This window comes from Betta splendens, chromosome 8 (assembly GCF_900634795.4).
Source record: "Betta splendens chromosome 8, fBetSpl5.4, whole genome shotgun sequence".
Lineage (NCBI taxonomy): Eukaryota > Metazoa > Chordata > Actinopteri > Anabantiformes > Osphronemidae > Betta > Betta splendens.
In genome coordinates this window covers 8,670,755-8,698,312 of record NC_040888.2, presented here as the reverse complement: position 1 = coordinate 8,698,312, position 27,558 = coordinate 8,670,755, and the positions used below count along the sequence as shown (strand labels likewise).

At 46.2% G+C, this 27,558-nt stretch overlaps 5 protein-coding genes and 1 long non-coding RNA gene across 16 annotated transcripts in view; 3 read left to right on the top strand and 3 right to left on the bottom strand.

The window, feature by feature from the left end:
• Nucleotides 1–525: 525 nt before the first annotated feature.
• LOC114860011 (complement C1q-like protein 2) lies at nucleotides 526–1,673 on the top strand. The gene is made up of 3 exons (XM_029158213.3): nucleotides 526–820; nucleotides 908–1,042; nucleotides 1,119–1,673. Exons 1-3 carry the CDS (start codon nucleotides 550–552, stop codon nucleotides 1,403–1,405), a joined length of 693 nt encoding a protein of 230 aa, XP_029014046.1. The 5' UTR covers nucleotides 526–549; the 3' UTR covers nucleotides 1,406–1,673.
• mylk5 (myosin, light chain kinase 5) lies at nucleotides 1,674–9,121 on the bottom strand. Of its 4 annotated transcripts, XM_041071788.2 has the most exons (18): nucleotides 8,929–9,121; nucleotides 8,400–8,553; nucleotides 7,187–7,336; nucleotides 6,788–6,940; nucleotides 6,494–6,646; nucleotides 6,060–6,095; nucleotides 5,105–5,232; nucleotides 4,869–5,022; nucleotides 4,477–4,788; nucleotides 4,284–4,395; nucleotides 3,966–4,169; nucleotides 3,651–3,868; nucleotides 3,449–3,572; nucleotides 2,988–3,140; nucleotides 2,707–2,836; nucleotides 2,548–2,635; nucleotides 2,322–2,462; nucleotides 1,674–2,225 (listed from the first exon to the last, which is right to left on the bottom strand). In XM_041071788.2, exons 2-18 carry the CDS (start codon nucleotides 8,533–8,535, stop codon nucleotides 2,020–2,022), a joined length of 2,598 nt encoding a protein of 865 aa, XP_040927722.1. In that variant the 5' UTR covers nucleotides 8,536–8,553; nucleotides 8,929–9,121; the 3' UTR covers nucleotides 1,674–2,019. The 4 variants fall into 4 exon arrangements, with proteins under 4 accessions (XP_040927722.1, XP_029014038.1, XP_055366717.1 ...); XM_029158205.3 differs by lacking the exon at nucleotides 8,929–9,121 and having other exon boundaries at nucleotides 8,400–8,817; XM_055510742.1 differs by lacking the exons at nucleotides 8,400–8,553; nucleotides 8,929–9,121 and having other exon boundaries at nucleotides 6,788–6,945; nucleotides 7,188–7,326.
• Nucleotides 9,122–15,248: 6,127 nt separating this feature from the next.
• fzd2 (frizzled class receptor 2) lies at nucleotides 15,249–17,561 on the bottom strand. Its single transcript, XM_029158211.3, has one exon. The coding sequence runs from the start codon at nucleotides 17,361–17,363 to the stop codon at nucleotides 15,747–15,749; it is 1,617 nt and encodes a 538-aa protein (XP_029014044.1). The 5' UTR covers nucleotides 17,364–17,561; the 3' UTR covers nucleotides 15,249–15,746.
• Nucleotides 17,562–19,311: 1,750 nt separating this feature from the next.
• moto (minamoto) lies at nucleotides 19,312–24,574 on the top strand. The gene is made up of 8 exons (XM_029158210.3): nucleotides 19,312–19,463; nucleotides 19,733–19,847; nucleotides 20,173–20,336; nucleotides 20,538–20,642; nucleotides 21,227–22,643; nucleotides 22,778–22,912; nucleotides 23,162–23,327; nucleotides 23,413–24,574. Exons 2-8 carry the CDS (start codon nucleotides 19,785–19,787, stop codon nucleotides 23,598–23,600), a joined length of 2,238 nt encoding a protein of 745 aa, XP_029014043.1. The 5' UTR covers nucleotides 19,312–19,463; nucleotides 19,733–19,784; the 3' UTR covers nucleotides 23,601–24,574.
• ccdc43 (coiled-coil domain containing 43) overlaps nucleotides 24,571–27,558 on the bottom strand; it is a 3,164-nt gene continuing 176 nt past the window's right edge. The window contains exons 2-6 of the mRNA XM_029158212.1: nucleotides 26,830–27,061; nucleotides 26,406–26,499; nucleotides 25,619–25,754; nucleotides 25,411–25,466; nucleotides 24,571–25,232 (exon numbers count right to left, since the gene is read on the bottom strand). Coding sequence (XP_029014045.1) covers nucleotides 25,045–25,232; nucleotides 25,411–25,466; nucleotides 25,619–25,754; nucleotides 26,406–26,499; nucleotides 26,830–27,061 — 706 coding nt within the window. The 3' untranslated portion in view covers nucleotides 24,571–25,044. The remainder of the gene's footprint in view (nucleotides 25,233–25,410; nucleotides 25,467–25,618; nucleotides 25,755–26,405; nucleotides 26,500–26,829; nucleotides 27,062–27,558) is intronic.
• The window catches only part of LOC121202373 (uncharacterized), a 27,263-nt gene continuing 26,715 nt past the window's right edge, over nucleotides 27,011–27,558 (top strand). For 7 of the 8 annotated variants that reach the window (XR_008695316.1, XR_008695318.1, XR_008695315.1 and 4 more), the window contains exon 1: nucleotides 27,011–27,132. This is a non-coding gene — a long non-coding RNA (uncharacterized LOC121202373). The remainder of the gene's footprint in view (nucleotides 27,133–27,558) is intronic. The other variant, XR_008695320.1, reaches the window with a different exon arrangement.

Genomic DNA, 27,558 nt, shown 5'->3' with positions numbered 1-27,558 from the left:
CTGAAAAATCTAAATCTAAACATCTAAATGGCCTTTTCTGTCTGGCAATTTTCTGTCAGCGGAATTAAATTCTTCTGTATTTTGGTAAATGTGCCGGTTTGTTCATGTTACTGTGAATCAGCTGCTTTACGAAAAAACAAATCAGCCTCTTTAACAATTAGGAATAAAAACAAGCAGGGGGAGTATGCACTTAAAGCACTTAAAACTTATTCTGTTGTCTGTCTGGTGTTTATTGACCGGAGGCAACGGATTCCAGCCATTAAACCTTGACTTTAAAGTCAAGCAGCATTTTTTTCCCTTAACCTTTGACCTTTAAGCCTAAATACTCTGGTGAGATTCCACGTTTGAATTTGTGTCACTGTGAAACTATCCAGAACTGTTAAGTGGATGTTACCAGAAACTTGTTGACTAGAGGGCAGGTCAGATCTTCTGATAACAATCATTCCTGGTATTTCCTGAAACTCGTTTAAAAAAAGAGGGCGGGTTTAGAAGCGTGATAACATTCCTGGTGTTTCCTGATTTGCAAAATATAAAACAAAAGACAAAAGAATGCAGAGGAAGACTGCACGGACCAGCACAAGCATGGGGGAGACTGCAGTCCTCATCCTTGCAGTGAGCTTCATTCTAGTTGAAGCCCAAGGTAATGAAAAATTCCATCAGGGCTTGGGATCAACCAGCTGCTGTGAAATCTGCTCTGTGTCTCAAAATCTGGGGACGGTTGGAGAGAAAGTCACAAACTTAGTGGAAAAAGTAACACTTCTGGAGGCTAAGTTGCTAAACACGGAAAAGGAAGTCCTGGAGCTGCGGAGCCTAACCGGAGGTAAAGGTGTCCAGATGTTTTTATCATATTTGTTATAGGACACAATTCCTTTGTGTATAAATTGTTTCCTCTCTTTTGTGATCTCAGCAAAACCTCAGGTGGCCTTTTCTGCAGCTCTCAGGGAATCTGGCAATGGAGACATTGGCCCTTTCACTACAGCTACAGCGCTACAGTATAAGAAGGTTTTCTCAAATGTTGGCAGTGGCTACAATCCATCAACAGGTAGCAGTTACAACAGAAGACAGGAAACAAGAGGAAGAAATGACGCGTATTTAACCCATGGTCATTTTCATTACAGGCATTTTTACTGCTATGGTCAAGGGAATGTACTTCTTTCGATTCTCGATGTTCAACAACTTAAATCCTGTTCCAAATTCAGTTGTGAGCCTCAAGAAGAATAGTGAGCGGCTGACATCCGTCTGGGACGTTTCAGGGACCGACAGCAATGACATGGGCAGCAACGCTGTGGTCATCGCCTTGGATGTGGGAGACAATGTGTATGTGGAGCTACATGGAAATCGGGTGGTGTATGACGATACCATGTACTACAACACCTTCAGTGGGTTTCTGCTCTTTACTATGTGATCATCCTTTGAATGGAATATATCAGTGTACCCATTTCTTCTTGTAGAACAACATTGTTCTACTTGACATTTTTTGCGCTAATGAATATAATCTAAATTAAATTTACAAATGTTAATGAGTCTCACTTACATCTGGCTAATTTGAAAATGCAATATAAAGGTATGAACACAATGTTGCCTCCATGTATCTGCACACTTGGAAAAAATAATAATAGTCATTTGAATGTGTGTCCACTTTGGTTTACAAGTAAATCAGACATTAACTTCAATTGTCTTTGTTTTTATCTCAATTTATTGACAGGGTTTTAAAGGAATTTTAAAATAGTTTAAGAAAGTTAAATAAGGGTTGAAATTTGTGTAAGACAGTGTATTGTGATAACGACCACTCAAGATATTCCCAGCCACAGTAAATGAACTGGTTTGACCCAATGTGAATTAAAGCAAAAATGAACAGTACAAGTGAACTTAAAAACAAAGAATATTAAATTACTTGAATATATTGACATAAACCAAAAGCGTCCTGGTCCTTTTCCTACTATCTTGCTCTGCCTACATCAGTCAGAAAAGCAGTGGCCCCTGAGCCCCAGGACTGGAAACTCCTCTACTAGAAAGACTTTACTCTTTAACAGTGAGTGTGGCGGAGCAGAAAGCTTCCCCGTGGGCATTGGTGGCTCTACAGGTGTAAAGACCAGTGTCCTCAGGGCCAGCTTTGGTGAGGAGGAGCGTGCAGCGGCCATCTTCCTCATACTCTATCTGCACCGCGGACGACTCTATGACCGGTTGCTCGCCACAGATCCACACCACCTCTGGGTCAGGGTATCCTGCAGAGGACGACATAAGAAAGGACAAAGCTGTAAACTCACTGCAGCTCCAATGTGTGTGTGTGTGTGTGTGTGTGTGTGTGTGTGTTCCTGCACCTGTGAGGTGACATGACAGACAGGCACTGGATCCCTGAGCTACCGTCTGGTTCTGAAGGACCTGGGTGAACTGCGGTGGTCCCTGCATCTTGAGCTCCAGAGACTGCAGGGCCTTCTCTGCCTCTGGGCTCAGGGGTGAGACTGGGACACAGGGGGGGAGCAAGCCTTTATAAACGGGGGAGCCCCGATGCTGCATATACAGCAAATCCTGGAAGGTTCATCCTACCTTCTCCAGTGGTGGTGGGAGAGACCGCACTCTCACTCTTAGAAAGCAAAGCCATTCTCTTCAGGGCCAGCATGGCCTTCCCCGCTTTCTGTGACATCAAATGCACACGTTTGCGGCAAGTTGCCGAAATAGTTCAAGTCAACTGGTGAGCGGTGTTACCTTCCACTTCTGTCTGGCCAGAAACCTCTTCATCTTCTCCTTGGAGAGACACTTGGTGGCAGCAAGGTCTTTGGAGTCAAAGGCTGCCATCCAGGAGTGGGCAAGAGCTTTTTCACAGGACATCCTCTGCCTGGGTAACACACACACACACACACACACACACACACACACGAACACACACACACACGAACACACACACACACGAACACACACACACACACAGGATAAAAGTCAAGCTGCTGTCCGATGGCTGCACATTAGCTCTAGGCTTATGAAATCACCGGGGATCCTTGTTGAGCAGGGAGCTGATGAAATGTTTGGCCTCGTCCGTTATCTCGTCGAAGCTCTCGTCGTCAAACTCCCACTGAGCAGCTGTGACCAAGGCCAGGGTCTCTGTATCGCTGTTTCCCTGGAAGGGAGACTCCCCGCTGAGTCTAAACACAAAAGGAAGGAGTCTCCGTTATGACCAATATCACAACATTTACATTCTAGTAAGTGAGGGAGTTTAAAACGAGGAGGAAAGTAGAGCAGACACAATAAAGCTGCAGTGACCGACTTTGGCCACTAGAGGGAAGCAAAACACACCTGAGCACAGCCTTGACCCATATCTGCCACAGTGCTTATATTATTACAATAAGAGTGTTTAAACCTTTGATTTGGACCCTACTAACTCTCCGATTTAACACAATTACCCACACACTTAATGTCTAAACCCTATAGTAGTGATAGACATGGGGCTCACAAAATGTAGCAGATGACGCCAATGCTCCACATGTCGGTGGCCAAGCCCACGGGCTCATAGTTGATCACTTCAGGTGCCACGAACTCCGGAGTCCCGTGCATCACCTTCAGGGGCGCGTTGCCGTCTGTGGAACACCAGCCACACGACTTGAAGTGCGAAGCCAGATGGGCGGTAACCATTACGAGGGTTTCGTTCTACATACCCAGCCTGCTGGCGAGTCCGAAGTCGATGATCTTCACGGAGGTGCCCGTGCTGTCGACGCACACGATGTTTTCGGGCTTGAGGTCCAGGTGGACGATGCTCTGCTGGTGCATGAAGGCGACGCCCTCCAGGATCTGCTGCACGTAGCGCACGCTGGCGGCCTCCGTGTGCTCGAAGCCGTCGTCCACGATGCGCTCGAAGAGCTCGCCGCCCGCGATGCTGCCGACGACGAGGCGAAAGAAAATTTTGAAAAAACGCGCCTCGCGCTCTGCGCGCGGCCCGACGCTACGGCCGCCGCGGAGGCCGTGATACTCACAACTCCATGACCATGACCATCTCGGGCCTGTGGTCGTAGGCGGCCACGCACTGCACCAGCTTGGGGTGGTGGAGGTAGTTCATCAGCTCGATCTCCTTGCGCGCGGCCTCCCTCTCCTTGGTGCGTCGGCCTTTGTAGAACTTCCCGGCGCAAACGCGTCCCGTCGCCTTGTGCGTCAGCTTGAACACCAGGCCAAACTTTCCCCTAATGGACAGACGCGCTTCGTCATTCTCATCTCCGTAACCAAACACTGGCGAGCTCCTGTTATGTTATTCATCGTTCCTGGTATCGCGTCTCTGCATGCATTGTTCCACTCACATCCCCAACTTCTCGTGCAAGTTGTAGTGATCTGTGACTTTGTGGGTGGAGTCAATGGTGACACAGCTATAGGCCTGAGGAGCCTCCTCCTCCTCCGCCACTGTCTCTGCATCTATGAACACATACACATATACTGTAGCATCAGCCTCCATATATCTGCCCACTGGTTTGAATGCGACCCAGGTCAGCTTGCCTTTCTGCTCCATCCGGACCACGGGCGACACCGGTCCCGGCTCGCTCACTCCCACCGCGTTGTAGGCCCTCACCCTGAAGCAGTACTCCTCCCGCGGCTGCAGCCCAGAGCTCACCCTGTACGACGTGCTCCTACACTGGGCCGTGAGCTCGCTCCAGTCCCCCGGCCCGGTCCGTCCCCGCTTCCGGGCCTCGACCACGTAGCCCAGGACGACGCTGCCGCCGTCGTAGCACGGACCCGACCACGACAGCACCAGGCTGGAGGCCGAGACGCAGGAGAGCACGGGGCCGGAGGCCGGAGGCTGCGGTCTGTCTGGGGGGGGCGGACAGACGAGGGGGGGGGGGTGAGGGCTGACCCACGGGTCGCGCGGTCGTCACATTACGCCGTCTTACCCAGAACCGACAGCGTGAACGTCTGCTGCGCCGAACTGCGGCGGTCGCGCACCACAACCGTGTAGGCGCCCGCGTGCTTGGGTTCTGTCTCCGCGATCACCAGCGCGCTGCTCCCGTCGGACCTCTCCGTCCACAGCTCGGCGCCGTCGGCGACCTGCGGACGTGCAGGCGCGTCAGAGGAGCGGAGAGGAGGCGGCGAAAGCCGAGACGTGGGGACGACGTCGAGGGCGGATCACCTGCTCTTTGTTCCGGATCCAACAGGACACCACCGGAGGGCTGGCGGAGAAAAAGCAGGTCAGTCTGGCAGGCTGCCCCGCCTGCACCTCCACGTGCTGCGGAACCCGTTGGAACAGCAGCGAGGGACCTGCACAGACCAAACAACACGACTGCCTGCTGGGGCGGAACGCGACCCTGGAAGGAAGCGATCCGGCGTGGCGCGAGAGATAGCGGCGCGAGACGGCGGAAACGCGTCCGATTCTGGCGTGTGGTTTCTGCAGTAACGTGCTGTAAAGCTGAGGTACTGGTTTTTCTATTTGAGCACAGAATACCAGCACAATGCAAAACACAGGTGACCAGCACAACCAGTCCTTGTGCAAAGAAGCATGTTAAACTATTACAAACTAGTTCCTTTTATGAAATAAGCCATAACCTTAAAGCAACATTCATGTCTAGACTCAAGAATGTCTATATATGAGCTGAAGCTCATATCGCTCTCATTATTCAAATATTATGGCTTCATTTTACTGGAGGCGATCTGATAAAACTTATGTACCTGCCTACCTGTCTATTATTTTATCTGCATAACTAGTCGCCACTCAAACCGGAAAAACATGAGCTCACTGCAGACCTTCCAGTGTATCGTGAGCCTTTGATGTCAGACTGTGGGCTACACCCTGAGGCAAAGGTCCCGGTGAGCGGCACCGCAACGGCTTAGAGTCCGACCACATTAGAGCGAGAACAAAGCGCCGGAGAGAGGGTGCAGCCTCAGGGCCGACCACAACGGCTGACACACGCGCACACACACACACGCACACACGCACACACACACACACACACACACACACACACACACACACACATACACGCACACACACACACACACACACACACACACACACACACACACGCACACACGCACACACGCACACACGCACACACACACACACACAGTGAAGGTGTGATGCTCCTCACCTGTGCCTGAGCTGGCTCTCTTCTTTGGGATGACTTCTGTGAACACAAATGAAGGGAAGGAAGGCTTAAATACTGTACATGGGCGCAGAGGTGTGGCTCTGTGCGGATGAGCAGCTATCAGTTTACAGGCGCTCTACTGGAAGTTCCACTGTCCCGTTCACAGATCAGGTCCCTAAATGGCCCGACGGCTTTCAGCGGGTGTGTGAAAAAGACGCATTGTTGCGGCAGTCAGGCGCAGATGAAACTGCACTGGAAATGAGGCGCTTCCTTGTTATTTCTAAACAAAACTCACATCGGGAAGAAGTTCAAACAATGGGAACTGGTTTCAAACAAAAAAAAAACAATGGCAAAGACGTTGAAATATCTGAGGAATGAACCAAAGTGTGTGTGTGTGTGTGTGTGTTACTGTGAGATGACTCCTCCGCTTACTGTACCTCTCGGTGACGTCACCGAGTCTCTGCTGCAGGTGCGACTGGAGCGCGTGGGCCGCTCCGGCTCGTCGCCGGGACTCCGTGGACCTCCGTTCTCCACAACGCCGGCGGCGAGCGTGGGGACGTGATTCTGACGACCACAGATGGTTTCATAGTCTGCGTCGGCCGCCGGTACGAGGAACAGAAGACGAGGCCGCATCAGAAGGGAAACTCTGACTAGTCCCTACTTGTTTTACGCTGGTGAGCTTCATAATCATTATAATTAGGAGTCGTAGCTTCCGGCCGTGCCTCGCTCACCTCTGACGTACACGGCGGCGCAGCAGGAGGTCTTCCCCGCGCCGTTCTCCGCCAGGCACGTGTAGGCGCCGGCGTCCTCCGGCAGACACTCGGTCACGGTGAAGCGCGCGCCGCCGCCGCTGAAGGACGGCTTCCCGAAACGAGCCGCCTCACCTGCCCGTAGGGCCGAACAAACAACACGGGGCGCTGGTAGTGACGTCAGAATAAAAGCAACGACGCCGCAGAGACGCCGCGCTGCAGCCGCGACTACGTGTTCTAGATTGTTTCCACGTTTCTTAGCATGAGCTCCATCTTGCAACAACGTGCTGGTCCGACCACAAACAAACTACGCCGAGCGTGTGTATAATGGTCACACCATTATTTACAGCCACTGGCCTCGTCAACAGAGCGCGGCCTCACCATTGTGCAACCACGTCACTGTGATGGGCTGACTCCCACGGAGCACGCCGTGCAGCGTGAAGTCCTTCCCCTCGTCCACGCAGCAGTCCTCCAGCGGCTTCACGAACGTGGGCGGCTCAAGGCGTCCGCGGGGGGGGAGGTGAAGGTGTTCTGGAGCGGGGAAACGAGGAGGGGAGTCAGATGTAGAGATGGAGACGGGGAGAAACGCTCATTGGACTAGATTCAAGTCTGTCTGTAGCAATGAGCTACAAATGTGAAATGGTTTCTTTGTTGTGTAAGTGCAAGGTTTCTTGCGCTCATCTACTAATAAGAGTTCACACTTCATGAATTTTAATGTTCTTCCTTTTCCTATTAAAAGAAGCCGCCGCTTCTCAGAAAGCGACAGCGCTGCAGTCAATCATCTAACGTAATAAAAAAAAGACACATTTCATTTGTTTGTTTGTGTCTCTGCCTTCGACACCACATCTTACATTTTATTGACTAGTCCACTCCCACTTGACTAAAACCTGGATTCCAGCCATGTGGGTGGGTTTTTCCAAGGAACTGCATTCCCCCCGAATGAGTTAAGGTTCATAACCGACAAACGCTACATTACACGACCGTAGGGGAACACGTCAGTCAGACGCCCACGTGAAGCCCCACGGCTCAAAGTGACCTGACCGTGGCCCGTCGTGTTCACGCCATCTTGATCCAGATGCGGAGTGACTCACCGAGCAGCTGGATGACAGAGGTGTCAGCTCTTTAAACACAGAACCTCGTCCATTTCAGCAGGTGTGCGGTGAGAGATGAAAGAATTCGAAGTCGCCGCTGCAGCTGCGCCGCGCAACACAAAACCTGCCTGACGCTTTGAAATCTACAGACGCGTGTGTTTTTTATCAGTTCCTGAATTCGAGCGTGTGAACGGCAGCGCGAACGTTATGTGCGCCAACGTATGCCACGTAAGAAAAGATCAAGTATTCACCTCTCTAAACACTGATATGACATCAATAAACCAATAAAAAACAAAAGTCCTATTTATTTTGTAGAGACTGAAAAGCTGGAAGCCATAAATGAAAAACTTTAAAAAGCTGCTTCACTTTGAGAACAGAGGATGTTCAGTGTTGACTGGCTTTACAGTCCTTGGAACAAACATAAGTGAATTTGAAGCAACAGGCTCATTTTCTCATGTTACTGTGCACCAAAGCCTCACGACAGATCTACTGTCAATCTGTACCTGTGTCACCGAGGTTCTCTGGGGTCCTGGTATCAGCCGGTCCTGGTCCAGTCCCTGCTGCGGACGATGCCCGCTGCGGTTTGATGTACATCCTGAAGGTGGACACGTAACGCGGCGCGCTGCCATCACCGTTCATGTCTATGTCCGCGCACCCCTGCACAGAGCAACAAGTGAATCTACGCAGTCATTGCGCAGGCTGATAGCGCATTTCCTCCCCCGGCCACCGCTGCTGCTGCGCGGAACCGACGCGTCTCTCGCTTCCCTCTCGCGACTGCACAGCCGGTCGCAGCCCTCGCCTGCAGCACTTCGATCACTACTTTCGCACCCTCCCCTCGTCGACAGTGACCCCACCTACATCACAAGCCCTTCTCTTTTACTCCGGCCATGTGATGCAGGGCAGGCATCGCCGTGTCGCTCGAGCCGGTGTTTCCACAGTAAATAGACGGGCAACGCGCATAAACAAGAGGGCAGAGAGCGGGGAGGAGGAGGAGGGGGGGGGGGGGGGGGGGGGGGGGGTTTATCTACTCACACAGCCAAAGGTCGTATTGTGCGCGGTTTGCGGATTCCTCCCTTCGCCCCGTCGCCTATCGACGCCGCAGATGAACTTTGTGATGCAGGTGACGGTGACGCCGAACGCCTCTTTTCACTCCCCCGGCGACTGCAGAGCTGTGATTGTGAAACGTGGACACAAAAGGGTGACACAACAGCAAACGACCCATCAGTGTCTCCGTTGACACGTTTGTCCGTGTTGTCATGTGATTGAAATCACCTGACCGACCTGGCGAGTCGCCGACAAGTGCGTTAAATGAGCAGCGGTTATTGTTTAAGTGTGATGTGTGGTCTTTCAGTAAAAAGGTAATTTGTTTTGAAATAAGGGAAATATTTGCGCTTATTTATTTATATCTGCATTAAGTGCAGTTTCCTGGGTAACAACGTCAACACATCCACCTGCCGCTGTCTCCAGAGGGACCTGTGTTTGTTCCCATAATGATCATAGGGGAGGTTGTTAAAATGGTAAATCTGCTACATTAAAATGACTGGAGTCTCTAAACTATAAAGCTGACTGCACTTAACGTGCAAACACTTAACATCAAAGTTAATGAGAGGAGTAAACAGCTTTACAAGGGTTGAATGTCGGAGAAGTCAACGGTCCAGTGCAGCGATTAGACCGAGTTCTTCCTCTCCCCTTAATTCTGCCAAATTCCACATCACTGATCACATACAATAGCACTGAGAGGGGCTTGTTTTAGTTTCTGTGAGGGAAGAATTCCCAAATCAAACATTTACCAAAACGCTGCACACACAAAGACAGAGGCGCTTCTGTTGGGCCCTTTTTTTTCATAATGTAAACCATCGGGAGAGTGAAAAGTGATGTCACACTCGTGTCTGTTTTAAAATGATCACAGAAAGACAAGGTTAAACAAGTTTCAGCAAGCGCTGCTGTGAAAGTAAGCCTTATCTCTGCTAAATGCCACATTCTTTCTCCTCTGAGTCATTATATTCTCGGAGTTTACTAAAGCATCACTGTTACAATAAAAACAGTATGATATCGTTCAATAGTTTAAAGTAGAACTGATGCACAATAACGTTTTTTCTTTTCTCCTCCATCGGTTGCTGGACCCAGACAGCCTCTATTATCCACAGGACAAAGCAGCCTGTCTGTCTGTGTACCATATGCTGTGTTTCCAAAACAATGTCACCATGTGCAAACACACGTTCAAGAACACAAATCCCCTCTTCATATATGTTGTGATAGACACGGGATCTAATAAGGTCTGAGTCGAGCTTCAAACAAGATGTGACAGCTCCCTGGGAAAAAGAAAACCCATGCAGGGAAAGCTGCAGAGCTGCTCGTTAACAGAAAGCAAAGTGATAATACTGCATTTCTCCCACAGAGCCCAGACCCATACGAACATAATTAATGTAATCTAGGCACGGGGCCACGTACAGTACTGCACACAATAGAGTCTAGAACAGGAAGAACCCATGCTGCGGCCCAATTAATTTACCCCCTACCTCTAAAGCTTCTGCTTTTGCCAGCTGGAGAAGTCATGCAGGTAGTTTGAGCTCCTCAAACTGAACATCAGGGGCCAGATGCAGGGTGCAGATAGTCACATGGGAGTGAGGCAGGGATTTAGCCTGAAGACGAGAATGTCTTTGGAGCTCCAAGGGTTGCAACAAGGAACCTTAAACTGCACTTCAAGCGCTGTGATGAGGTCACTTCTAGAGAAAATGTATTTCCTTGTGTTCTAGTTTAAGGAAGTCATTAATTTTTTTTTCAAAGACATATTTTGCAATACAAAAGGTCAAAAACAAAAAACTAAACTAAAACATTATAGTGAAGCATGTGATAGTTGTATAGTGTAATTAGGTTGTTTATTTGAAAAACATAGAATTCATCAAACAAGGAATTACAGTTAAGAGTAATGGTCACTGTGACTGGAGGAGACTGGTGCCACCTAGAGGGCAGTTTTGTATATATAAAAAAGTACAAGATATTGTAAACTGTAGGTTGTCAACTGTCAACAAAACTGCTCAATTAAACTTATAGAATAGAATAGTCATAGAATAATTCCCTCTGTTGATGCTTGAGTGGCGGCTGAATACGTAACCTGGAGATAGAATGTTGATGACGTCACCACGCAAGCATCCTCCTAGCGAAACTTTTTTCGACAGGCTGACCTGCAACTTGAAGAGTTCTGTACAGCCAACAAAAAAAGCAACAGGGTTTCAGCATAAATTTCACGAATTGGCCATGACGTCATAATAAATGTCACCCTTAAGCTGCCAGGTGACCCCTAACGTCCCCCACAGCACCTCCCTCTCATACAAAACTGCTGGACTGACAACAAACAAAGTGTTTCTGCGTAGCTCATTTTGATGCTGCTTCAATTTATTATAACGAGCATTTATCGCTGTTCATATACGCTCACGCGTGTGTTTTGAGACAGCAGGGGGCGCTGTTCACCCACAGTCTCACCAGCTATTACGGCAGGCAGATCATTAAATGCACTGTTTGAAACATGCCATTAGAGCCGCTGTCCATTCAAATTCAGTCTCAGCTCATATTACACAACCTCTAAATCATACACATAAAACATAATTCCTCCTAGAAGTAGGTTGTTCCTTTGCCTCCTGCTTGTGTTCCCTCCAGCTGAACTCACTCTATTGAGGCGTCTTCAACAGCTGAAAACGTCCCGTTATTATCCGCTCTGTTGCTCTCACACATTGACCGTGACTGTCTGGTCCAGCAGGCCGTGGGGCACTTCGGCCAGCGGCTCAACATGTGGAGCGGGGAAAACCGCAAAGAAGGAAAAAAATACACACACAGGATGAAAAGAAAAGCCAAAAAACCAAACGCACATCTCGAAAGGAAATTACTAATAAGCAGCAATTAGACATCTGGATTTCCTGCTATTCAACAAACCGAGACGCTGCAGTGAGAATATTCTACTCATCCACTGTTACGGTTTAATATGTTAGTGGCTTTTTTGACTTTAAAAAAAAGTCACTTGCATCACCTCAGCTTAAAATACTCAAGTCTCGAGACCTTCTTACAATGTCACTAAACCTGCAAACCCTCTTGTGGTGTCGTAATCCAGTGAACAGACTGGAGCTCAGCCCCCGCCTTTGCCGTGGGGCCCCTCTGTTGCTGCGCTCTCGCCGAGGGCCCACATGGAAGCGATTACGCTGCGCAGAGAGTGAAATTACAGAGAGAACCTACAGACTCGCAGCCCGTCCTATAACCGCTCGCTCACGCAGATTCACACGCCGGAACTCAACACACGCGGACGTGGAAAAGGCACGGGTGGGCACTGGCGCGTGGGGGCGCCGCCGCCACCTTGCCCGGAGCTCAGCTCAGCATTTCCGCCGTGGGCTCCGTTGGGACGAGGCTGCAGTGTGCGTCCTCCGCGGCCTCCTCGCGCCCCTCGGCTGCAGTGGGACGGAGCCGCGGCTGTAAATTCCTCAAAAAAGAGCAGTTAAGAGGGCCTCCATTAAAAAAAAAAGGGGGGGGGCTGGCGCTCGCCAGAGAGGAGCCGGCTCAATAAGTCATCGTGGAAGCCTGAGGCCTCGCTGGGGCCACGCGAGAGAGAGAGAGAGAGAGGGGGGGGGAATACTAGATCAAAAACCAAATGTGATAGAGCAGGGACTATGTAATTTATTGCACAACCACACACAATAGAGGACAGTATTGTGATTCATTACAAGACACACGGACATGATGAAACATGACGCATCAGACTGAAGGCTCCGGGCTAAGCAGTAGTATTAATACCGATCCATCAGTGTGACTCCATGCACAACATTAAAATGGCTTTGTTATTACTACATATCACTGTTTTACTCGAGCACGTGTGACTGAGATGGCACTAAATTCCAACACGCTCGGAAACAACGACGGGACACGTCCTCCCGCTCCTCGCGTTTTCCTCGGCTCCGCGCGCGATCGCCCCGGACGTTTACGAGAGCGGGCGCGGCTGCGCACACGCTGCGGCGTCTGCACGCGCATTAACTGTCCCCTCCCTCGCGCACACTCCTCCAATCCAAGCCCATTATTATCCCCGGCGTGCTGCAGGCTCCCAAAATATCTGTCACGCAGCTGTCAGCGCCTCGGTGCTCAGCAGCTGGAGAGGCTCCGAGGCACTCCCTCCCTCCCTCCCTCCCTCCCTGATACGCGCACGCGCACGCTCGAGAGGGGGGCGTCCGTCGGCCTCCAGCGGGCGGTTGCGTGCGTTCGGGTTCTTTGTCAAAGTCATCCGTGGCAGCGGTCCGTGCACTTGTGAGCAATAAAGTCTCAGACAAAGGGCTGTTCTCCGGAGCTGCCGTAAACAGGTCCATGCGGAGCAGCAGTACTTTAATGTGTCCAGCGGGTCATTTAAACGGAGTTCAAACCAGTGTCGGTGGCTGGAGATCCTTTGTGGCCAACGTGTTGGCCTCCATCCCCACTGACGACGGGAGAAGAACTTCCTGTTCAGATGGGAAGAACCTGGGATAACGTCTGACTGCAGCCAATCCAGCGTCAGCTTTCAAAGTATGAGTTGAGTTTGTGCCAACAGCTGATCAGTACCAGACCTACTGCACATCCATATATATTTTTATAGTATCGTAACGGTTCCTCAGTTTGATGTGATTCCACTGCATACAGTGAAACTGGGGCTCGAGCCCTTCCCGACACGCCGAGGCCTCCTTCCAATAACAGCGACATCATAACACGGGCTCAAACGGCATTCTTCCTGTCTTACCTCCGATCCCCGGCCTGTCCCTTCTTGCCCCGGAGCGAACAGGAAGCGGCCTGAGATCCGAGAGCAGCACCGTGGAAGAGTGAGCCGCGATGCTAACGCGAGCGCACGACCAGCGCCGACCCGGACCCGCGCGGGCGCTTCAATTGCAGGCCCGGGCGTCTTACGTGCCTCAGCGCTTATCTGCACGTTCGGAGAAGGTCAGACGGGCAATAAAGCCCATGGAAATCTAGCCCAGATGGGTCACGCAGCGCACACATCAAGATTTACTGAGAGAAAATTAGCTTTCTTTTTTTTTCCTTGGCATAAGTTAAATGCAGCACATCTGATTCCATTTTGTTAAAATGCAGCGAGAGCCAAAGTTTAAGTTGAAATATTCACAAAATCACAGCCACGTCTTTTCCCATTTGGATTTTCCTTATCTTCCTTTCTTTGTAGTTCACCCCAGAGAAAGACAAAAGCTAAATGCTAAATAATACTACATTTTCCACTGTGCTCTCCAATCCCCTCCTCCCTCAAACTCTAAAACAATCTCAGTCTCTTTTTCTTTTTTTTTTTTTTTTTTTTTTTTTACCGCCGGCACCGCACCCTCATGCTGCTTCTCCCTCATTCAACTCCCTCCCCATACGCTTCCCTGCTTCAGTGCAAAGCCAAACAAGCCAGCCATTAAGCTGAGTTAAGAGCAGGAAGCGGGCCTTCGGGCCAGGCGGCACTGTTTACAAGGAGCTCGTCAGGTTTCGGGCGGCGCTTTGAAGCGAGCGCCGCGCAGGAGACTGTCACCAGGCAGAGGCCCAGCGCCTCTCACTGCGCTGAATCACCCGCACTCCCCCGATCTGGGGAGGGGGGTGCAAGATGGCAGAGCAGATGAGGCACGGGTAGATTTATGGTTTTCCCCCCTCGGAGCTTCTGCTCCTACCTTTAATCACCCGCGCTTGTCTGCTTTTACAGCCCATCTTTATTTAACCCCAGATGAGGAAATAAAAAGAGACAAACATCAGCGAGTCTATAACTAAAACCAACGTTCACATATAAGAGATTTAAACGCGCCACTATTTGCTTACTCCAACAATGCTCGTCGCCGTGTGTGCGTGCAGCTCTCAGACGTGCGCCCGGAGCCGCGGGGCCTCCGCTCTGAGGCGAGAGGATCGGCTTTCTCCTCCACACCCATCCACTTCATGACATCACTGAGGAGAAGCTTCAGTTTCAGCCACTCGTGGCTCGGGGGATTCCAGCTTGGCACCGAGCTCAGCGGGATCTGGAGACGCGGCGCTGCACTTTCAGGAGCGGCCTCACACCTATTCAGCCTCGGTCTGTTGTGATACGTGCCCTCGCTGGCTGGGTGAGGCATTGACAGATGTGTGTTCGGGTTACAAGTAGCTGATGCCCATTAAAAATTCCAACAGGTTTTTTTTTTTTTAGTGCTGCCTGCCAGTCTGAGGCAACAGATGTTCAGGTGACACAACCCACGCCATCCCCCGTGAAAACAACGAGAAAACTACTCTCTGGCGATCAAAAAACGCTGAACAAACACGCTGCATAGTTATTATCTGACATCTGGGCCTGGTTTAAAAAGGAGGCAGTGCGTTTCATCAAACAGAAATCCTTTGAATCCATAAAAACATCATTTTAATGCTTGGTTTCTTGTCAGTCGTACAATGAGAATTAAGTAGGTAGGCTAGCAGGTTAATGACTTTAAATACAAATATATCAATTTTACAAACACTATTTACAATTTCACTTAATTACACATGAAATGTGTGGAGAGGTATTATTCCACTGCTTATTTCCGCGGCTCTCTGTGTTCTTGGCTGCTGGGTCACGGCTCCCCTTGAGTTTATGGTGGCTTTAAGAAAAGAGCCAGGAGAGGGGGAGGAAAGCGCTGCAGCACATGGCATCTATAACCACGCTTGTTATTTGTTCAGACAGTCCTCGTTTCTCCGCCTCGTCCGTTTAGCTAACCCTCAGTACAGTATGTGTGGCTATAACGCTGAGGGGAATGTAAATGCTGCAGGAACTAGGTAGCTACTCTGTGCGCTACTTCCCTATTACACGAGAAATACGAATAATACGCGGATTAGTCCCGACAACTAACAGATGTCCCTTCACTTCACACGGTGGTTTCTCCGTGTTTGCCGTTCGTCAGCCGTGTGTAGAATTTATGCCAGGAGTGTAAAGTCTTTCCAGACCAAATCCAGAAGCCGGACGTGATGCCCACTATCAGTGTCATGAGGTACTTGATCATGTAGACGGTGAAGTCCGGGGCCATGTGGGCCCCCGTCTGCAGCGGGCAGGGGATGGCCAGGCTCCTGCAGTTGTGGCTCAACCAGCTGCGCTCCCACTGCGGGCGGAAGGCCTGCTCGTAGAAGAAGCAGGCGATGACGATGGTCGCCGGCACCGTGTAGAGCACGCTGAAGACCCCGATCCTCACCATCAGCCGCTCCAGCTTCTCCGTCTTGGTGCCGTCGTGCTTCATGATGGTGCGGATGCGGAACAGCGACACGAAGCCGGCCAGCAGGAACGAGGTGCCGATGAAGAGGTAGATGAAGAGGGGGGCCAGGACGAAGCCCCGCAGGGGGTCCAGGTTGCTGAGGCTGACGAAGCACACGCCGCTGAGCACGTCGCCCTCGATCTGCCCGATCGCCAGGATGCTGATGGTCTTGACGGCCGGCACCGCCCACGCCGCCAGGTGGAAATACTGGGAGTTGGCCTCGATGGCCTCGTGGCCCCATTTCATGCCTGCAGCCAGGAACCAAGTGAGAGACAGGATGACCCACCAGATCGAGCTGGCCATGCTGAAGAAATAGAGCATCATGAAGAGGATGGTGCAGCCCTCCTTTTTGGTGCCTTGCACCACGGTTTTGTAGCCGTCGGGGCTGAAGCTGTCGTTGCACACGACCCTGTCCCCTAGGAAATAGCCAGCTATGTATGCTATGGAGACCATAGTGTAGCAGCCAGACAGGAAGATGATGGGCCGCTCGGGGTACCTGAAGCGCTGCATATCCACTAAATAGGTGGTTACTGTGAACAGAGTTGATGCACAACAGAGCACCGACCAGACTAGAATCCATAAGCGAGAGAAGTGCATCTCCTTGTCAGTGAAAAACATGTATCCGCCGCCCCTTGATGGCTCACACGGAGCCGCGCAGTCCTTCTCCTCCAAGAACCTGTAGTTCAGATATGGGGGCACTTTAAGCACAGAGGGGCAGCGGAAATGCGCGGAGGCCACTGCGGGATCCTGGGTGCCCGGAATCGGCGCGACGGGCGGCGCGGTGGCGGCCGACGAGTCGTTTTGCCCCACGCAGATCTGCCCGTCTCCCAGCACGGGGAAGTTTTCGCAGCGCAGCCGGTCGGGCCACTGGAAGCCGAACTTGTTCATGAGCGCCTCGCAGCCCTGCTTGGCCCGCTCGCAGATCGACCTGCACGGGGGAATGGCCTTCTCCAGCACCGTGCACACGGGCGCGTACATGGAGCACAGGAAGAATTTCAAATCCGGGGAGCACTGCACCTTCACCAGTGGGTAGAACTGGTGCACCTCGAGCCCCGCGTCCTCCTGGTTGTAGTGGCCCACCAGGTTTGGCATGATGGTTTGGTTATAAGCTATGTCCGTGCACAGAGGTATTGAAATGGGCTGGCAGAATCCATGCTCCGGGACGATGATCCCGGTGTCTCCCGGATACTGGGCTGATACGAGAAGCGGCAGCAGGAGCGCAACAGACCAGATCATCTTCCCAGTCCTTTTAGCAAGTTCAAAACTACTTTTCCCCGATTAATTTGCCCTTGGAGTCCAATATCGATACTGTTCTTCCGTGGATACTTAGTGAAAAGAACGGGCCTTGAACGCTACTCTGTTTGGTCTCCGCTTTGAAAACTACTCCGACTTTGTTCTTTTCGACAACTCTCAAGTTCCTCAAGTGAGCAGATCGCAGCCACACTTTCCACCGTTTCCGGTGACAGCCTTCAAAGTAAAACTCTTATAGTAACAACAGCGAGACTGCTAAAGCACGTTAAAGCATGATAAGTATTAACGTCCATGACAGAACCAGTGGAAGAAGGCTGAGCAAAAATAACATGGGACAAAGGCATATAGTATAGAAAGAGGCCACCCCTTCATTTTTCTTTTTCTTAGAAACAATGACACAATAATAATAATAATAATAATAATAATAATAATAATAATAATAATTATTATTATTATTATTATTACCATTACTATTATTATTATTATTATTATTATTATTATTATTATTATTATTATTATTATTATTATTATTATTATTATTACCATTACTATTATTATTATTATTATTATTATTATTATTATTAGTAGTAGTAGTAGTAGTAGTAGTAGTAGTAGTATTGTTATGTACATGCCATTCACACATCCAGCTATTAATTACTTATTTAACGAATAAAAAAACGCGCATGCTTTTATGTTGAAGGTGAAGACTCTTGCATAAAGCTGGGTTTTTTGCTGACTTGGACTTCAAAGCTGAATTGCGTGTCCCAACCAGACTTTCAATTTCCCCCCTGAATAAGTACGGGCCATGGAGGGAAGCGAAGAAGTCACAGTGTTCATGACATAATAATAATAATAATAATAATAATAATAATAATAATAATAATAATAATAATAATAATAATAATAATAATAATAATAATAATAATAATAATAACTGACAATTGAGTTTCTTAGTGTCATCGTGCCACAAAGCGTTTTGCCACCTGCTCTGGGGAGACTTATTTTTTTATTTTGGGTTGGACTCGAGAATCAGAACATCTGTGTGAGATCTGCGTGCTAGTCAAGCACAAAAAATAGCAAGACCCAACTTGCTAAGTTAAGGTGCAAACAGGAACCACACAAACAACTCGATTCACACTTTGCATTCTTCAGCTGTGGTGTGCAAGACCGCATCACACACGCACACCGGTTCTACACTGCGGTTAAATAGGCCGCTGTTCGCTTTCCCGTGGTCAAATCAGCCGTCGCTATAGTTGGAGTATAGTAGATTATTCCAAAATGGGTAAAATCGGTTGATATTTGCTGTGGTAGTAGTGTATGAAGTCGTGTATGAAGTACCAAGTAGAACTGTGAAGGAACGGTGATGTACTAATTTCAAGAACTCATTTTATTCAATGCCAAGTTTTAAAATAGAGGCCAATTGCGTTTTTATTCATTCCATCAGTGAATATCTCAAAACATACAGTTTAAATTAATTAATAAATTAAATTAAATAATTTCTAAAATTTCAGTTTGCTGTATGTTTTCTTAGGACATTGTCCCTAATATTATTTTCATTGTTCAGTAGATGCTCAGATCTTCTCAGCGATCGCAAAACTTTTACCGTAAATATGGCGCGAATCGCGCACTTTAACTATAGCGACGGCTGATTTGAGCAAACAGCGGAAATCACTGAACACGGTTCATCACTTTACTCCTTCTAAGTGAATGTCAAACATGCATTATTTTACTGTACATTTGCACGATCTTGTAAGTGTTAATCACGCATTTGGATGTGACTTCAATCAAGTGTCTTATCATTGTAAACGTTGGGTGGTAAATGGTATATTAATAAAATTTTAAGCCTTGACAGATAAATGAAGAACTTCATAGACAGAGGGAGGGGCGGTGTTAGCCGTTGCTATGAGCTTGGATCATCTGCTTGATCTTAATTGGACGAGAAAAAAACGATACTTTGGGCTCAGCCAATGTGCGTTAAGGTCGCGAGGACTCTGTCGAACTTTGATGGGCGCCGCGCGATTGTTAGGGGGATTTTTATAGATTTTATAGAACAGTGTGGGATATGTCCTAATTTATGTAACCCAGGTAAGTCAGGCTGTTTTGACGAATGGAATTAACCTGATGCGTTTTGGCAGAGTTAGCAAAATCCTTTGAGCAAATTAGCTACTGTTGAACTGCATCGATAGCAAGCTAGCTTTGTTAGCTAACAGTAACGGATAACTTGACTAGCATTGGGCTAGTTGTTCTCCGAAGTAGCAGCTCGCTTTTAACTGCCTATCTGAACATAAAGTTATATTCGTTATACAAGCTGACAATAACTATAACCCCTGAGTAATTTTGTGTTCTTCTGGCAGGCAAATTATGGCGTAAAAGAGCAGTTCAAGTTCATGTTCATAGGAGTTCAGAATGGCGTTTGAGGGGCGTCAGAGCACCGCAGAACGTTCGGTCTTTTCAACACATCACGGGCAAGTAAGTTGTCATTCATGTGACTTGACCTAAATGTCCGACTGTATTATGAGATCACAATTATCTTAGTTATGAAAATTTATCAAAAAGTGTTTAAAATGTTATTTTCAGTACAGTAAATCTTACCGTTTTAGAGAATCATACACCTGCTCGGCCTTGCTGCTCCTAGAAGATGATAAAAAAGTTTACGAAAAGTCGTTTGGCCTCAGCTATAGCAACATTTTCTTTTAGCACTATTCTTAATAATCTCAAATCCTCCTTAAAGAAATGTTTTTGTGTTGTTTCTAAGTGTACTTCTGACAAATTAACCTCTGCTTATCCTTTTAAGGCTGGTCTTAATGGAGGTGGGGGAAGTGATGAAAGTGCTGCATTTCCCTTTCTTTTCATCCCAAGTGCCTCACCTCAGGACGCAGCATCCTACATGCCCTGGTCTCATGCTCATGATTGTTCCTCCGGACCAATCACTTCTGCCCAGAGCGGCATTGAAAACAGGTATATTTGCATAGCTCCTAGAGTTGCTCTTTATTTTATTCAGTTAATGATATGTAGTTTTATTGTTAAGGTTAAACCTTATTATTAAACCTTTAACCTTAACCTTAAACCTTTTTCTAGATGAAAAATTGATGCATTGAACCAATGTTCAGTAAATAGGTCCTTGTGCTAAATTGATGACAACTGTACTTTTTCTTGAAGGAAACTCATTCATAGTACTGATTGTGAAGGTGAGACTGACCTACAGGGTCTAGTGTCAAATATTTTGGATGAACCAGATTCACAAGACAGTTACTACAGTGATGGGTATGTTGATTATGTCAAGGTTGTTACCATGTCTTATTTATGCAAATGTCACAAATTGCCACTTATACTATGTGGAGTACTATGTAGTGCACTCTTGTGGTACATCTCCAAACAATGAAAGAGCAAGTATTTAATATCTAGGAGATTTTAGGTAACTTGTAGGAATCAGAAAGCTGCTTGGAGGGCTTGGGAACCTCCAGAGATGACAAATGTTACAGAGCAGACACAGGCTGCAGTAATATGTTTTTAGTAGTATGTTTTTACTATACACATATGACTCACTGCTCTCCTTGAGTGCAATAAAGTGAATGTGGCTGTGAATTAATCTCAGTTCCCGTAAATAATCTTTTATCTTCATTTGCAATACTTTTCAGTCTCACATACCTGTAAAATCCCTGTCTATAGAATATTTTGTTTCTATAGAGGCACATAATTAAAAGCTGTATAATTATAATTGTTAAAGATCAGCTTGATTAGATTGTTGCCTGCATGAATGGTCAGCAACAAAATGAGTGGCTGACTTTTCACGGTCAGTATATGTTACATATGTTACATGTCATTAAAGGAAATCTTTCTTTTTTTAGGAGTCTACCCATGTGTGATTCCATATGGTCTCCGAAAACATTGAAAGAAGAACTGCTTCAGTATTTACCATCAGACGCTAAAGTGCAGCATAGCCCTACATTTTCTCCAAACTATGTATCTCATGATTCTTTTAGCAAGGCACAGGGACAGTCTGTGGTGAAAACCATTGGACAGTTTAGTCCACATTCAAACGGCTTCACTGGCAGCCAACAGTGTTTTTTAAACTTGCCTAACGGAGAAAGGGGCATTTCCATTTTCGAAACTAAAAAGCTCCCACCAGGTTTGTCATTGCCCAATATAGAAAACTCATACCTGTCACAGATACAAAACAACAAATGTGACAAGGTGTCGGTTGACAGAAAAAACAGTCAGTCGTTGAATGATTTCCTTGAACTCAGTGACGCCTTTAAGCCACATTGCGAAATGAACAGCCCCTATTTTGATCCATACGATAAAGACCATTGCATGCAGAGCAGTAGAAAGACCATTGGTATGGCACAGTCTTCCCCAAATGATATTAGCCAATTGGTCAATAGTTTTCAGTCATTTATGACTGATAAACATGATAGCTTTTCTAACTTTCCAAATCTTACCAAGCAGATGCTGCACCATGAAGAAAACACTAGTCCTCCATTGTTGACACAACCTCCTACTGCAATGCAGACCCAAAAAAGACTGGTTGGAGATTTTGGGACAGCGCAGAGAGAACAAAATGTGGCACTGAGAAATCAAACATTTCTACAAGATGATTTTCAAGATGTGTCTTGTTTCAGCCCACGTTCCAGAGAGTATTTCAAGTCACTAAATCAAAGGCCTGCATCTTTAAACTACCCAAACCAGTTTCAAAACAATATTGCCATCCAGAGAAAGAACATTAACATGAGCCAGTACCCAAAGCATGATGTAGAGCCGGGCAAGATACAGAGCAAGATCATGCCACAGGTGCAGCAGATGCCTATGCCTGCCTTTTTGGATGATGGCATTTCTGCGAGACTCCAGACCCAGAAAAACAAGGCTTCTGCAAAAAACACGCACTTTGAACTTCAGGAGAGCATGCAGTCTCAGAAATGTGACAGAAGAAAAAGCTTCAGTGCACTGAATACACAGCAGTTCATGCCTCTGTATCCTGTAAATGAACCCAGAAGATGCCCCAGCCTAGTCAACAACTCAAGGTTCAGTGGAAGAAGCAGAATGCCTTTTGGATGTGGTGTGTCCCCTGGTATGGATGTGGTTTCAGCCAGTGATTCTGCAGCATTGAACTTCTATACCAGTGACATGATGACCTGCAGAGGAGAGAGCACCTCTAATGGCATAGCCTCAAGTGTTACACCTCCACATCAAGGAGTACCAGATCTTAACTTCTTTTTGGATGAGTGTCATGAGCAGTGGAGGTGTTTGGAGAGAGAAAGAAAGAGGGTACACCTTTTAAATCTGATTTTGTGTCTAGTGTCAGAAGCACCACAAGTTATATTTGTTACATAATGTAAAGAACAAAGTTTACAGTTATGCATGTGTTAGGTTGTCATACCTTTGCTTCATTTTTATTTCAGATAGAGGCCATCCTTTCCAAGACATTTCATGGAAACTGGACTCCAGCAGTGACAGACACTACATATCCCAATACTCCACAAAATCCCATGAGAGTGGACAACCTCATTATTAAACAGATCAGAGAACAAGCAAAGGTAAGACTGTATTAGTACTATACTGTCCTCTATTGGTGAATTTTGTTACAGCACAGTTGTTAAACTTTAAAAGGAGACAGTTGTAACTTTCTGCAGATATTTTACATATTTTAAACACATTTGCTTTTTTGTATGTACTAAGGTTCCAAATAATAGTTTGTAAATAAAAGTAAATACAACATGCATGTAATACATCTGCTTTAAAGTGACATAATGGTTGGTGCTCGCATTATGTTACTTGTGTTTTAGGTAGCAAGCCTTTTGGAAAAGATGGAAAGTGTGTGCAAAACTCCCCTCCATATGAACATACACACAGCACTAAACAGGCATCACATGGCTATTTGCATCACCCAGACAAGGCGCAATGAGGAGATTGCCAACGCATCAAAACACCAACAACAGAAAGCTGAAAGCGGTAACTCATGTTTCATTGATGACATATTTACAGACATGTTCCTCTTATGAAATGCTTCTGGTCCTAACTTAGTTTTGTTTTATAGAGGTTGTGCTGTTGGTCTTTGCAATCAATGACCTAGCTGCTACCACAAGGAAGCTCTGCACAGCCCTGTGGTGCGCTCTTCAGATGACACTACCCAAACCTGTCCAGAGGCAGTACCACAATTATGAAGAGGTGACATGTAGTGACAGATGCTCCTCTCCATTTGAGGGGTACTCTTTTAGGATTTAGCAGGCAACACGTCATGTTGAAAGTGTCCATTCACTTCATGTCACATCCCATTTATAAACTTCCCATAAGAAAACACATACAAAAATATAGGGACATTTTACTTGCCAGCTGTCACAGCCAAATGAGATGAACAGTTTGAAATGTGATAGCTGCATTCTTGTGACATCCTGGAGCTTCAATTGCAGTGGAATACAAATTATCCTGCTGCCTCTTAACTTAATTGAATTAGTCCAAGCTAACCTAAATCTTGCTTCATCAACACAATATTTAAAGTCAGTATTTATTTGGAAGATTACACTTTTCATTGTTTTACTTATTTATTGGAATGTCATGAAAACTCTGTTCCCAAAGAATAATTGAATCATAACAGCAGCAATTACCAATTAACATTAAGACTTAAATGACTTTGAACTCTTCCCATTAAGTTGCTACCACTTATGTTCAGTATGCTTAGTTAGTAAAAGGTGTTTTTCTGCAGCTTAGTGAAGTTAATATTGGTCTTATGACAAGTAAGTTCAGCGTTTTGAGTGAATTAATCACATTTTCCGAATAGATTAAGAAAATAAATATTTTTCTTATCAGTGATATGAATCGTCCTCTGTTGGGTGACTTTAGCTATTCAAAACCCTCTTGGCATAATATGTTAAATACTAACTTGTTTTCTAATGTGCTGTTTAGCATCTTACATACATACATTTTGTCTTAACCTTATAAACAAGAACAGTTTTAATAATATGTGAAAGTGTGAAATGATACCCGACAACCTTAATACATAGTAACGTATAAATCAGACTATGCAAGTTATATTTATGTATTTTAAATTTCAGTTTGTCAGCGACCTGTTATCAAGCCTGTTGTTTTAATTTCAGTGAATTTAAAAAAGGTGTTCCATTCTCCATATGTATTAGTTGTCTCCATATTTGTAAATGTTCATGGTTGTTGCGGAGATTTTAGAATAAAGCAAACAAGATAACTGAAAAGGTTTATTTGATTAAGTATTATCAACCTCACTGCAAACACTCAGATCATGATACATGAAATACTTGAGGTATCAGTTGCCTAGCACTCTTCTCTGTAGAAGTAAAACAGAATTTTTAAAGTCAAAAGAATAAAGTTTGATATGATCATTTACTTTCATTTAAAACATCTCAGCAGAGACTTCAGAATGCATAGTAATTAATCTGATCAATTACAAGATTATTCCAATCATTTAAAGATTTGCAGTTTTATTCCTAAACAACTTCCCTCGGTACTGGCTTAAATCAATATCCAATATTTAAAAAATGGATTTTGTATGTGCACAACAACCAGCACTTAACTCTTTACACCTGTCAGGTTCACTAACTGAAAGTGACAATGAAGCGTCATCAGAGAAGCAATCTTTGTTTTTTTTTTTTCTTTTTACAAAAACCTTTCATATAGAAAATGTCCTTTCCCGTTGGTTTTATCTTTTGCGTTCACCTTTCTGTGTACGCTTCTTCTCCCTCTCTTTTCTGTCTTGTTTCGCTAGTTTGTCCTTCTCCCGCTGCATTTTGTCCATTTCTTTCTTCTTCTGAGCATCTTCGCGAGCCTGGTCTCTCTTCTGCTTTTGTCTATGCAACACCTCCTCCACGTTGGTGTTCTTAAACAGGGCTGGGACTGTTAGTTAGGGACAACTCAAAGCAGAAGGACCACTTATTACTGAACCACTGTTGAGCTAAATGTCATCACAACTGCACCGTTAAGTGAGGCAATTCCCGCATTATAAATTCATACCACTAAGTAACACAGGCGTTAATTAGCTTATTATAAACGTCCGTATAAAGGATACATTTATCATTTCCTGCTAGGGTGTTTCCACTTGTTAGCTCCTCTTCTTCAGCTTCAGTGCTGTTGTCAAGGAAACATCTGAGGCTGAAAAAGCAGCAGACAATTTTAAAAAAATGATCCCTACTCGTAAATATGTTCATGGATGGTCTCACTCTAGGGAACATCAGACTACTGAAGCGTAAATAGTGTCATAGTAAAATTAAGGATATTCCTCTTCGTCCGTAACATTAGCATATTGAGCAAGCAGGGCTTCTTTCCTCTTCTTCGACTCTTCAGACACCTCCTTCTGTTTCACCACGATCTGAGCTTGTTTTTCTATCATGCTGGCGATGGCCTGGACCTCAGCTACAGAAAAGTAATGAGAGAACTCAGTGAAACTGTGAATGAACCATAATGACATTTAGTAACTTTTCTTGCAATAACTACTTTTGGCTGTTAATATGGAAGTACATTAATAGAAGGAGGCAGGAGGCCAACCATCTGAGCTGTACACATCCTTATGGTTATGTACACAGTAAATAATCTTAGTGGATATTACTTTCTGGCATAACAACTTCCTCAGACCACAAAAAACATTCTGCAGTCTCAGGAAGGATTTTTCTTTTCATTTTCCTGAGACAAAAATATCTGTGCACTCTGCTGCAAACAATTAAAGCTCAAAGAGACAATCCGTCAGTATTCTGTTTACGGGTATTGAAGAAAGACCCAGTATTAAGTGGTTTCTGCTTTATTTAGTCAAGATTTTAATCAGTTTATGGGCCTGCTGGCTTGGCTTTGGTCTCCTAAATTGTGAAATGCTTAAATAGAATCTTAAACTACTATATAGATAGAATGATCAATAGTATACCTGTTTATTGATTTGTTCCTTGTTTACAGCAAATATGTCAAAACTTAACCACTACCTTTCATTTATTGACCAAATACAAATTTTGGTCGCATTTTATTTTTGCTGGCAGTATTTAGGTTAGTTATGTGAACGTGTCAACGTTATTGTACCATCTTCAGCGTCTCTTTTTGCTGCCAATCGGCTGCAGAAGTCCGTCCATTGTTCGATGATCTGTTTGCAAACCTCCTCCACTCTGTCTTCGTCCTGCACATAAAGGTCAGACATCAGCTACTGTAAACGTAACATCACGCACACGCACCGCTGACTGGGACTACGGAGTGTCTGCTGTTTATCTGTGGTTATGCGGATAGAAGTCAACTATAAACCGCAGAGTTCAGTCTGCGTTTTATATTGAAAGACGATTCACAGGTATTTGCCTTTAGTATCTGGAGTTCGGTTAACAAATGCTATTGATTCCACCGTCGATGTCCAGCTGACACCAGCGCCCGTCAGTTGATGCCGCTCGAATGACAGCAACAAATGGGCAAACATGGGCACGGTGGCTGAGCGGGGTACGCCGCCTTGCATACTCGCCAGAAATGCGGATAAAATCCCTCGAAGGGCGTCTTCCTTCTCCTCATCGCACTCCTCTTCCTGTAGGACCCCTAAAATGTACGCCCCGTACACTTCACGGTCCACTTCCAACGAGTCCAGCCGATCATTTAGCCAGCTTTCAAACTCCCCGGCGTCTGTGATGGGCGCCGCCATCTTGGCCCTTTGGGGTCTTGCGCTGGCAAATGGCTGTCCTCTGTCTTTGCCTGTAAAACTGAAGAAGGTAGCCAAAAAAGTTATATATTTCCGATTATCTGCATAAACGACGAAGTAGCCCAGTATCAGGTAACTTAATTGTCATTTTACAAATAATTGTAAGTGAAATGATTGGCTCTATTAAATTATTTGCAACTGTCTATAGCGTTAACTGAAGCTCAAGGTCTGTACTCAAAAACGTCACGTCATCATTTTTGCTAACTTATTTTTCTGGTACATTTTTAATCAATGTCGTCACACCACTTTAGCAAGACAATAATTATATACATATAAAGTCACTCATTATAACATGTATTTGCATGAACTCTCCCTCTAGAACTTAGTTAACATGTTTTTCTGCATTTTTACCAACCGTGTTGTGCATTGATTTCACAGTGAAATGCATTGAGGCCATGATTCATAATTTATAATCTACCTCGTTGCATTTGTAGCGAAGACTCTGACCTAGATGTCCTTGTCTGTCTGACCACAGCTTTTCTCCTGTCACGTCTAGTA